General features: G+C 37.8%; 1 protein-coding gene across 2 annotated transcripts in view; it reads right to left on the bottom strand.

Moving 5' to 3' along the window:
- The window catches only part of FKBP5 (FKBP prolyl isomerase 5), a 114,816-nt gene that overhangs the window by 27,306 nt on the left and 74,566 nt on the right, over nt 1–12,944 (bottom strand). For both annotated transcript variants that reach the window (XM_044254840.1, XM_044254835.1), the window contains exons 5-6: nt 9,956–10,098; nt 8,897–9,011 (exon numbers count right to left, since the gene is read on the bottom strand). In XM_044254840.1, coding sequence (XP_044110775.1) covers nt 8,897–9,011; nt 9,956–10,098 — 258 coding nt within the window. The remainder of the gene's footprint in view (nt 1–8,896; nt 9,012–9,955; nt 10,099–12,944) is intronic.

Here is a 12,944-nt window from a genome sequence, read left to right as displayed (position 1 = left end):
TTAATAAATTCCAAGAGCTATTTAATTTTTTTTACTGATATGGAGCTTCTGTATTTTAATACTATTTTAAAATAAATGATCCATTGGCTGGATTTTTTAAATTAACAAAAAAGACTATTTTCTACTAAGATTTTACTCTACCTGAAGACTTGAAGCTGCCTTTTTTACAAGGAGCTACATAAATTCAAGATATTTGAAAGAATAAACAGTGTCCATTTTAGACCAAGTGGCACACTACTTTATTTTGTGAAAACATATAATAAAGTGGTTTCAAGAATTTGCTCTCTCTCACTGGACCAAATTTACCAGAACATTCACAAATACTTCAAAGCATATGAAAAACAAAACCAAAAAAACCTCATAGCTCTATCAGATCTCAACACGGGCATACATGAACTCATTCCTCTATTTTCAATTTTTGGTACCACTTGGTTTTTGATACTTATCTATTTATTGAGAGAAAGAGAGAGGGAACATGTGAGAGAGGGAGGATGGTGATGGAAAGGGAGAGATGGAGAGTGAATCTCAAGCAGGCTCCATGCCCAGTGTGAGCCTGATGCAGGGTTCGATCATACCACCCTGAGATCATGACCTGAGCCAAAATTAAGAGTTGGACATTTAATGGACTGAGCCACCGGGGTGCCCCAAGAAATTCATTTGTGGCAATTTTGCCTCCCCTTCCATTTCCCATCTGCATGGCATTTTGTTGAAATGACCCAGAACCTAGTTCCAGATTGTTAAACTACTATTACTTGTATTATAGTTTTGCCATTTCAGGATCTGTCAAGTTAAATGCATCCAACTTTACTGACATGTTATGGAAATTACTTTTTTGCTCACTAATGTTGCTTATGCCTTGAAGTCTTCACTTCTTGCCTTTATTTTTTTGTGATATTTTAGTACATTCTACAGTTGTTTTTTTGTTTTTTTCAAAAAGGACATGAGTCTGCATATTCCAAAAAGTTAATTTTGTTCTTCCACTTAAAGGAACTGACTGAGTATACAACTCTAGGTTCAAAATACTCGTAATCGCAATGCTCAAAGCATTGCCATGTAGTGTTTAGTATCATGAGTAAGTCTGATGTCATTGTGATTCTTACTGCTTTGCACAGAGCTTGTTCCTCCGTGGAAAAGCTCAAAATTTTCTTCTAAGCTGTGGATTAAGAAATTTTATCAGAATGTAGCTAGGGGAAAAAGCATTCTTTACTGCTGTAGGCCCCTCTCAACTGGCACTTTAGGCTCTTAAGCCTCTTCTATCTTTAGGAAATTTTCTTCTATCACGTTTGATTGGATTCAATTGGTCTATCTTTGATTTTTTCATCCCTATCTTCTTTCTTCCACCTTCCATATCTTGGGTTTTCTGAAGATGGTAATAAGTATTGTATTTTTAAAAGATTTTTAATTTATTTGAGAGATAGAGAGTACATGTGTTCGCATGGGGGTGAGGGAGGAGCAGGGGGAGAGGGATGAATATATCTCTGTGCTGAATGCTGAGCCCAATATGGTGCTTGATTCCAGGACCCTGAGACCATGACCTAAGCTGAAATCAACAGTTCGGCGCTTAACTGACTGAGCCACCCAGGCACCCCAGTAATAATAAATATTTTAAAAGTTCTCTTCTATTTCTTCTTAGTCTATCTTGGTGCTTCTTTTTCTCATGGGTACTTGCTGACATTTCTTTGTTATCTAGTCATATTATAAAGGATGGATTCAAAAAGATCAATTGATTGTTGATATCTGGCACTGGTTTCCAGTTTTTCTAAGCAGTCGGATACATTTCCATGGTAGTCTTTCCCCCAAAGGGGTGGGCTGATTATGGGAAACTAGGGGTGGAGTTTCCAGAAACATTTACTAAGTATTTACTATGAACTGAGCACGATGCGCCCATGAAGGCTGGGGAAACCTTTCCCCAGTTGTGATCTACGAAAAGGTCTTATTTCAGGAATAAAACACTTGAGCCTCTTTACTGTTGCACAGAACTATTTCACATTCCTTCCCCTTCAAATCTGCTTTATAAGTTCAAGCCATTCAATATGTTCTCATTCTCTAGTCCAACTCCTAATACAGGGAGTCTTTTGAGGCAGAGATCCCTATTTTATTTTAGAAATCTGGCCTTACTGACTTTAGCCCAGGAGCAAAAACACAGCTAGACCCTAGAGTAATTCTCAATCCTTGGTTGCAAATTAGAATCACCCAGGGAGTTTAAAAATGTGTGCCTGGAGTTCCAGCCTATGAGATTTAAGATTCTTATTTAGCTGGTCTGGGCATCAGGATTTTAAAAGCTCCCCAGGTAATTCTAAATTCAGCCAAAGTTGAATACTGCTACTAAAGTTTACTACCCCAGCTGTTCCATATTGTTTTATAAGAAACCTGATGATTGCCCCATAGCCTGCTTTCGCTCCCTTGCACCAGCTGACTATGAGCTTGGAGTTCTGCCCAAGTTTGTTGAGAAGAATGGTATGTACCTCTGCAGAGATCTTCTCTACACCTGTTTTGAGTTCGGTTTCCTAAGTCTAGTTTCCAACCGTCCAATTTTATCTACTTTATTCTAGAAATTCTTCATAATTCCTGATCCACTTCTTGTATTCTATTTTCCAGCACAATTTTGGATTTCTTACTCTTTCTTAAAAATCATTCTCCAAACCCCTTGCCCATCTCTTAGGAATTCAGTGGAATCTGGGTAGGGAAAGGACGTGAGAAGGAAGGGTATTCCAGTAAACTGAATCCTGCAGGTGGTTCTGCTGAAATGTTCATATTTGAAAACAGTGATGACTGTCTGCATTTTTTGCATTCAAATGAGGTTGAAGGTAGTGTGAAGCGAGAGAATCACAAACAACCAGCATTTTGATATATCTACTCGAAGTACTGAAATTAACAAATCTAAAAAAAAAAAAAAGTGACCCGACAGGGAACTTGGGGAAGGAGTGTTAGCTATTTAGAGCCTTATGTCAGATTTCTAAGAAAGCAAAACTTAAAGGTAACCATGTAGCTACTGTTGGCAACTAAAGTATGATGACTAAAGGATCAGTCTTCATCCCACTGTCAAACAGACTACCTTAGAACACTGACTTTTTTTTTTAATGGACAAAGAACAAGACTGAAGAAAAATGACAAGATGGTCATCTTAATTGACATAAGAAAAACACACTGGAACAGAATCTAAAAATTGATCTGCAATTATTAGGATCCTGACAGAGAGGGTAAAATTTTTTTGAGGGGTATCTAGGCGGTTCAATTAAGTGTCTGCCTTCAGCTCAGGTCATGATCCCAGGGTCCTGGGATCCAGTCTCGTGTCGGGCTCCCTGCTCCGTGGTGCTTCACACCCTTTCCTTCTGCCCCTCCTCCTGCTTGAGTTCTCTCTCTCTCTCTCAAATAAATAAGATCTTTAAAAAATTCTTTGAGGAAGAATAAATCCTGTCAACGAACATAAGTTCTCTCCCCTTCCACATACAAAATAATTAAAAGGAAGCAAAAGTTCGTAATTCAATAAAAGCCTTTTGATTCAGTCCGTAACTTTATTCTTCAAAACCCAAACAAATGGCAATCCTGGAGAAATAGGATTTAGATACAATTAGTATTAAGAAGCTATAAAATTAATTTGAAGACTATTGTTAACAAAGGCAAATTAGGGGTTCTAGGTCAACTCTGGTAGAGTCAAAAGAATTTGGTGATGAATTGGACATAGGATATAAGAGGAGTCAAGGATTTCCTTCCTTAAATCTACTTTCAGGAAGCAAAACAAATTATATAAGCAGAATATAGGGTAGAAAAAGAAATTAAATGTCCTGTATTAGGCAACTTTCTTCACTTAACTGTCACAACAACCTGTGTGAGTATAAAGATTATCATTCCTGTTTTACAGATGACAAATCTGGATGCCCAAGGTAGTCAAGTAACTTGTCTAAAGTCCTAAGAATATCAAGTAGTGATTCCAAGATTCAGAATTCAAGTCCATCACTTCCAAAACTTGTGTGTCCCTCCTCAACTATTCACAGTCCCTTTTCACAGAAGTGACAGGCACTCTTAACTCTTGTGTGTCTATAATGATGTATGATGGATCATCACCGTCTCCTGTTCCCTTCACTGCAGAACTGGTTTTAGTTCTGGGATGTCTTCCTGGCCTTGAATCTAAATGTATAGGTGATGCTATCAGAAATGGCAAACTGGTAAAGACGGAGAAGCCTTTTCCAGAACAAGGTGATCGTGGTTTCAGACAGAGTCAACCTTCTGTCTTCCTCCCACACACGGTGAACTTGTTTCAAAGAGGGAAAGCAGGACACCTTACCCTTGATAAGTGAAAATACATTTTTATATAACTGATTTGTTCCAGAAAACCAAAAAGGGCTTTTGGGAGAAAAAGTAAAAATAAACCATTTACTCTAAAATTTCCCAGGAAAGTACAATCCTAACAAGATGAGAGACAAAAATCAGTCATAACCCTGTCTTAAGATATTTGGAAATAGAAAAAGTAAAATGAGATAAAGAATTAATCAAATATTTCTAAAATCCATTTATAGTAATGTTAAGGGAAGGGGATATAAGAGGGAAAAAACTCAGATATTAGCTCATTTTTGCAGAAGAAATACAAGAAGTATAAACCAGGAACTGTGACTAGTGGTCAAAGGAGGTAGGTAGGAGGGAAGGTGGAAATAATGGGAAAATGAGAACAAGTTAGTAGAGATGAGGGAGGAAAACATTTCTGTGTATATCTTATTGTATAGTTTAGAATCATGGGGGATGCCTGGGTGGCTCAGTTGGTTAAGCAGCTGCCTTCGGCTCAGGTCATGATCCCAGCATCCTGGGATCGAGTCCCACATGAGGCTCCTTGCTCAGCCTGCTTCTACCTCTGCCTCCATCTGCCAGTGCTCTCTCTCTCTGACAAATAAATAAGTAAATAAATAAAATCTTAAAAAAAAATCATGGTAATGTTTCATCTACCCCAAACATAAATAAATAGTTAACATCAACCAGTATGTGCTGGACACAAACATAACAAATGAACATAACTGCAATATAAAGGAATAGCATGACCACACTGGAGGGAGTGAGGAAAAGGAACTATCGGAAGTTGGAAAGCAGTGTTTTCAAGTGTACGCTTGAAGGCTCATGACTAAAGGAACTATGCACAAGTATTTCCTATATTTAGAAAGTTTGTTTTTCACAGGGTGTGGGTTAGCAATTTAAAAACTACTTTCTGTATAAACTACAATTAAATAAATATATTGTGGATAATGAGAGTGAGGTTTCTCACTGCTGGAGAAAGCAGTTTTAAATAAGCAAAGGGAGGTGAGAATGAACCAGTGGTATTGGACTGGAACTGTGAGTGTTAGTATGTACTCATAGTTTGTAATATATATACAGACTGAGAAAGAATACCTGTAGTTGGTTATAGATGCATATTGAGGCACATACATTTCCTAGCTCTGTCTGCTTAAGAGGTTCTAGAAGCAGTAACATTCCATAGTGTGAGTATACCTAGCACCTGGATCTTGGTTTCTAAATACCCTTCTCTAATAAATCAGAGCTCCTCAGCGAATTAGCTAATTCCAGCCCCGGGGCAAGGAAGTTACAAAATGAGCCTAGAGCATCTTGTACCAAAAGTAAGGAAATACTAGGGCACCTGGTGGCTCAGCTGGTTAAGCGTCCAACTGTTGGTTTCAGCTAGGGTCACGGTTGGGGTCATGAGACTGAGCCCTGGGTAGGGCTCTGCATTTAGCATGGAGTCTGCTTGGGATTCTCTCCCTCTGTTTGTTCTCTCTAAAACAATTAAGTAAAATTGCTTTTTAAAAAGATTTTATTTATTTACTTGAGAGAGAGAAAACAAGCAGGAGAGAGGCAGAGGGAGATGGAGAAGCAGACTCCCTGTTGAGCAGGAAGCCTGACATGGGGCTCAATCCCAGGACCCAGAGATTGTGACCTGAGCTGAAGGCAGAGACTTAACCATCTGAACCATCCAGGCACCTTATAAATAAAATCTTAAAAAAAAAAAAAGGAAGTGCTTAAAAATCAAGGTACATTGAAAAGAAGGTACATTGAAAAGAATCTTCTAATGGCCAAATGGGACAATTTGAGCAACAAATAAGAATAGCAATGAATAATAACCTACAGAATAAAATAAATTCCCATAAGTCCACACTATTGAAAATAACTGAATAAACAGGGGAGGAGAGGCAGCTCTTCCTTATAGCAGAATTCCAATTAAACTGTAGAAGAACAATGGAAGTAGAAAAATTACCACTGGGAAAGTACTACAGTAATAACTGCTACATATAAAAATTATTCATGGATGTTAAAATCAGCATGTGAAGATTTGATATAAAAAACCTCCACATAGTCTCCTAGTAGTTCTCTGCCAGTGAGATACTTAGTAAGGCAAAAATAGGAACTTGACAAAGGAGAAACATGGAAGACCCCACTTTAACCAAGGGACCCAAGTTAGTATCATCACTAACATGTACCTCCTGATAATGAAGAACTGAGAAGGGCACAACATCACTTATATGGTATTTTTCAAAACAATGTGTAACTTCAATCTAATCAGACAAACCCAAACTGAAGTATATTCTATATCAGCCAGTTGTCTTCAAAAGTGTTAAAGTCATGAAAATCACAGAAAGATTTACCAACTGTCACACACTGGAGAGGCTACTATTAGAGGGACTAAATACAATAATAATGGTGGATCCTGAATCTGACCATGGACCAGAAAAAGGACATCGGTGTGGGAACTGATGAAATTCACATAAGATCTGCAGAACAGTTAATAGTATTGCATCAAGGTTAATTTCCTGACTTTGATAGATGTACTGTGGCAAGGGAAGATGTGAACATTAGGGGAAGCTGGGTGAAGCATATAGGAGATATTCTCTGTACTAGTTTCACGGTTTGTCTGTAAGTTGAAAATTATTTTAAAATGGAAAGCTAAAAATAAAGACTCCCACTGAAAATACTACTAAAAGCAAGATCTGATTGAATTTAGCCTGCCCCAAAGTTAACTCTGCAGTGGTGGCTTTGTGGCATTGTCAATAATCAGGAAAAGTTTTTCCTTTTATTTTGGTTGCCAAAAACCTCCAGTTTAAAAATATTCATTATAAATTGTTGAATTTGGGGAGTTACTACATCATACAGGGAAAAATCTCTATTGTATATGTTTGAAAATTTTCATAATAAAAAATTAAAATATATGTTATAGATAACCTTTTGTGGTTACCTTTTGCTAAAGGTAATTTTCTTTTTATTTATATATATATTTATTTATTTAAAGATTTTATTATTTATTTGACAGAGAGAGATGACAAGCAGGCAGAGAGGCAGGCAGAGAGAGAGGAGGAAGCAGGCTCCCTGCTGAGCAGAGAGCCCGATGTGGGGCTCGATCCCAGGACCCTGAGATCATGACCTGAGCGGAAGGCAGCGGCTTAACTCACTGAGCCACCCAGGCGCCTCTCAAGGTAATTTTCTATCATCCCTGTAACTTTCCTAGAATTCTGTCACAGAATGTTCAGTGCTAGTAGGACCTTACAAATCAAGATGTCTACCCCTGTGTCATTAGAAAGGAAGGAAGCGAACACTCAGAGAGGCAAGGGCTAGTTAGAGTCAGCTGAAGCCAGAATCCTATCTCTGACTCCTGGTCTAGCTATTTCTCCAACATGTGAGATCCTCTTCATTTTTTCCAAAAGTTACCATGATAATAGTCACCTAAACATTTCAACTATAATAGTACAGTATTACTATTTATAACTGGTTCCAATTAAATGAGTAACTCAATCTGAACTAATTTGCCAGACTCTGAGAAATGAAACATGGGTCTCAAATAGTATAAACAATGGTAAAGATAAGAAGATCAACCATTCTAGTTTACTGTTCCAAATGAACTCTTTATTTTAAATAAAATATTTTAAATAAAATAAAAATTTTATATAAAACTTTTATCATAGTTCATTTGCCATCCTATTTTAGTGCTTTGAGTGTTTTCTTAGTGGAAGTATTTTTCCATGTGTTCTCACAACTTTTTGAAAGTACTTCAGCCCAGCGAATGGCATCTTTCAAACATCTGTCCATGTAGAGAGCATCTACCTTATACCTACAGAGGAGAGCACTGTAGGTGATGCTGGAAACAAAAAAATGAAGGAAGATTCTGGTGCTCAAGCTGGATACTGGGCAAAGGGGCAAGCACTGATTATAGTATAGGGTACAAGATAACAAATGGGGTATATGACGGTATGTCGAACGTACTCTAGGAGGGAAGGAGGAGTGATCAGTATGCCAGTCCTCAGTAGTATCCTTACTCCCAACTTAGCAAATAAAAAATGGAATAGCTTTAAGTCATCCAATAAATGGCAAAGGAGAACTTGAACCAAGATCTCCTAGAATAGAATGAACAATTTTATCCAATTTTGATATAAGATGAACTTTTTCATCTTGAGAAAAGCCAGTGAAATGGGTTTGAGAGTTCTGAAGTGCACTACAATCTAACTGCTCTGTTTAGTAACTCTGTAACCTTGGGCAATTTATGTAACTTCCCTCAACTTACTTTTCTTACCTGGGGATAATAAATCTTATCTTATAATGTTATTGGGAGAAATAAATGAATAAATAAATATGTAAGGCAGCTAACTTAGTTGCTGGCACATGAAGGAGTCCATAGATTTGGACTTGATGGATGGGATTACCTTTTATTCACTTTCTGGGTCTACGAAGCTGGCACAGGACCTGGCATGGACATGCTGGAATGAATATTTACCAAATAAATTCACTATTTAATAAATGTTCAATTTGAAACTATTCTTGGGCTATATTTATTACTATAAACCCATTTTTAGAAAGAAATCTTCATTTTATCCCCATAAATTGAACCCAGCTTTTAAGGACTAAGTATTGTTGTCACAGCAACACTTACTTTCTACTGTTGCTCCTTCATTTGGGTTTGAATATCCTTCTCCCTTCCGTTTGATTCTTCGGATAATGCCTCCATCTTCAAATAAATCCTCTCCTTTGAAATCAAGAAGCTCAATCTAGAAAAGAAAAAAAGGATCTGGCTAAGAAAAGACCAAACAGAGCCAACAGAACATACTTAAAGACAAGGGCAACCAATTCTCCTTTCATTTTACAAAATAAAACTCTTTTATATTTATCTATGCATCTCAGTTATTGGAAAAGTAGGGAAAAAGGAACACTGCACTTTCAATACCTGGAAAGAGCCTTCACGTAATGACAATGTCTAGGACTACATCCTGTGGGGCTGCAGTGCAAAGACAGACAGGAAATACTAGGAAAGCTGCCTTGTGGGCAAAAAGCCAGAACTACAAGGTGCTGGCCCAGAACTGTTTTGTCTGACTCTAGAGGCCACCACCTTTCCACCCCAGATTCATGGAATTCCCTTTTTCAATGTAAAAATAAATCTTTTGAATCAGGCCTATGATCAACTAAAGGTGTTTTTTACCTAGTTATGATGTTTCAGGCATTTCCTCCCTTAATTTTTAAAATCAGATTTGGACAAATATATAAAAGTCAACACAGGGTGAATAAGATTATTACCACCTACCACTTCTAATGAAGGAGTGAGATCTGTGACAAAGAGTAAACCTGTATAATATGAGAATACCTTACAATTCGGTTTGGGTACACTTCAACACTTACCTCCCCTTTTCCAATCTATCTTCTGGGCAATTTCAAGTAGGTTATACTCACGCCACTGACCAGAACCTTTATTTCTTAAGCCTGGTGTCTTTTGTTTATTTGGATACGACCTTTCTGTGCCAGAAACACGTTTCTAAGAAAGCACTGGCACACACCCCTTGGGTTTGTGGGAAACAATTCAAGAAGCCAAGCTCCAAAATAAATAAGTTGGATCTGATTCTCAGTGGCAAGCCTAGCTACTTGTTCCACTGCCTGTTGCTTCAGAGCCAGCACTATAGTAGAACAGATGCTAACAAGGCAACATCGAACACGTACTTACCTCAAAAAAGAGAGTTGCATTCGAGGGAATTTTAGGAAGACTGCCAGCCGATCCATATGCATACTCTGGTTTGCAGAGTAAATGGCAGATCTCTCCTTTCTTCATGGTAGCCACCCCAATGTCCCATGCCTTGATAACTTGGCCTAAGAGAAAGAAAAATGTGGTTGAAAGCTACAGGCCCTATTTAAAAATATTTAACCATCAAAAACACAAGTTCAAACAAATTTCCTATTCTCTTTACATTACACACTCAGTAAATAGGGGCTATAAAAGAACCTGGTAACATTTACCCACTAAGAAATAAATTGTGATTTTTGAGGGTGATCAGAGTAGATTCCCTGCTGAGAAGAATGAAAGTAGGATCAATTTCTATATTGCTCAAAGACTGTATCTCTGAAAAGGGGCAATAACATAATCTTTGAAATGTAGCTGGGTTGTAGTTGTTGCTTAATTTATAATTTCAACTATAATAAGGGCATTTTTCTAGGTATAGATAGAACAAAAATAGTTTGGAATAAAATGGAATTTGTCCTAAGGAAGTTGATAATTTAGTTGGATAAACAGAAACACCAAACAACTGGAGAAGTATAAATTGCATAAAAGGGCCCATGAAAGATGTCTTCTCAAAATTTAGAAAAATAAAAAAAGAATTTATTTTTTATTTTTTATTTACTTTTTTTTTTTTTAAAGATTTTATTTATTTATTTGTCAGAGAGAGAGGGAGAGAGAGCGAGCACAGGCAGACAGAGAGGCAGGCAGAGGCAGAGGGAGAAGCAGGCTCCCCGCCGAGCAAGGAGCCCGATGTGGGACTCGATCCCAGGACGCTGAGATCATGACCTGAGCCGAAGGCAGCTGCTTAACCAACTGAGCCACCCAGGCGTCCCAAGAATTTTTTTTTTTTTAAATGATTATGTGTAATTTGTCAAATCACAAGAACTACTGAACTCAGAATTTCTTCTCCCCTTCCAGGAAACAGAAGTTGATTTTACTCCTCAACTGTAGAACTATATTAACTTATATAATTGGGTTTTTTATTTGTTTTATTTGAGAGAGAGAGCGAGAGCAAGCGAGCGAGCGAGCATGTGAGCACGCAAGTAGGGAGAGTGGAAGGCAGAGGGAGAGGGAGAAGCAGGCTCCATCCCAGGTCCCTGAGATCATGACCTGAGCCGAAGGCAGACGTTTAACTGACTGAGCCACCTACATGCCCCTGGCTTATATAATTGTAATTATATCTTACAATAAGCAGTCTCAAATCCTTTGGGAAACAATAAAAAACGTAGGTGAGTTAAAGGAATAAAATAGGAAAATAAGGTACAACGTCAATCAAAAACATAAGGATAGCAAATTCAGGTAAACAATGAATCCCAGTGGAAGTAAATTTTGAAGAAAGCTATTATCCTGAAGTGAGAGTGGATGACAGGATATTAGAATAAGGGGAACTCTATACTTACGTAGGTAAGTAGAGATGGATTAAACATTCATGACTTGTGACTACAGCTTAAGTATTACAATCTTTCAAAAGATCAGACACTTATTTTAGTTAAAAATTTCTAAGTTATATATAACTATTATATTAAAGCACACACAAGAGAGAAAGATATAAAGTGAAACGGTATCCATTCTTTCCATGTAAGAAGCCACTATTGTTCTTTTTATATCCTTCCGGTGTGTGCTGTCACTTCTCAAAAGATTTAAGAAACAAATGACAGCAGACTATACAGTCAGTTTGGCTTTTCATTTAATATACATCTTGGGGCACCTGTGTGGCTCAGTCAGTTGGGCAACTTACTCTTGGTTTTGGCTCAGGTCATGATCTCATAGTTGTGAGATGAAGCCCTGAGCTGGGCTCCACGCTGGGTATGGAGTCTGCTTGGTATTCTCTCTGCCCCACCCCCTCAATAATATATATCTTGATCTTTCCCCATGTGTAGAAAGAATGTACATTTTAGAGGGTAAAAGTTCAGCCTGTTTTAACCTCAAACTATATGGATTCAAATACCAGGTCCGCACCTTACAGGTGATGGGCAAATTATTTAACCACTGCCTCAGTTTCTCATCTGCAAAAGGTAGATAATAATAGTGCCTTCCATATAGTTGTTATAAGAATTACTAGATAAAAAGAACAGCAATCATACTGGGGAAGTCTGGCTCAGTTGGTAGAGCATGCAACTCTTGATCTTGGGGTTGTGAGTTCAAGCCTGTGCTTGGTGTAGAGCCTACTTATAAAAATAATAAATAGGGGCGCCTGGGTGGCTCAGTGGGTTAAAGCCTCTGCCTTCGGCTCAGGTCATGATCCCAGGGCCCTGGGATCGAGCCCTGCAACCGGCTCTCTGCTCAGCAGGAAGCCTGCTTCTTTTCCTCTCTCTCTGTCTGCCTACTTGTGATCTCTGTCAAATAAATAAACTCTTTAAAAAATAAAAAAATAATAATAAATAATAAAAGGACAGCCGCCATCAACATCATCATCATCATCATCATCATCATCAATACAAATAGATCTACCTCTTTCTAAATGGCAGGATAATGTTCCACTCCCTCTTGTATTGAGAAACATATTAACAACAATATTGTAAATAAGGATATCTGTCCATATAGGATTGTCTAGCTTGTGCAAGTAAATCTGGAGGGTAAATTCCTAGAAATGCAATGTTGACGTGCATTTTTTATTTGATAGACATATTGCCCAAATGCCCTTCCAAAATGGCTACATCAATTTATATGCTCATACATGGTTCTACTATGAAAACAGTCCAGAATCTTCAGACAAAATGTAAAGCCTGCCATTGATAGGTTGGCTTTCCTGTCACTGATTCTCCTCAAAGATTGCTAGGTTTTAGAGAGGGCTCTCAAGAACATTTTTTTTTTCCACTATTAACTAACTCTCATACTTTAAGACATACTCCTTCAGGAAATCTTCATATTGTGGGGGTTACTACCGTACATTTGTTCAAGACATTTAGCCAATTACCAAGGAACAAAGGTATAGGTA

This window comes from Neovison vison, chromosome 1 (genome assembly GCF_020171115.1).
Source record: "Neovison vison isolate M4711 chromosome 1, ASM_NN_V1, whole genome shotgun sequence".
Lineage (NCBI taxonomy): Eukaryota > Metazoa > Chordata > Mammalia > Carnivora > Mustelidae > Neogale > Neogale vison.
Note: the sequence above shows the minus strand (reverse complement) of the source record. Positions and strands in the feature narration are given on the sequence as shown.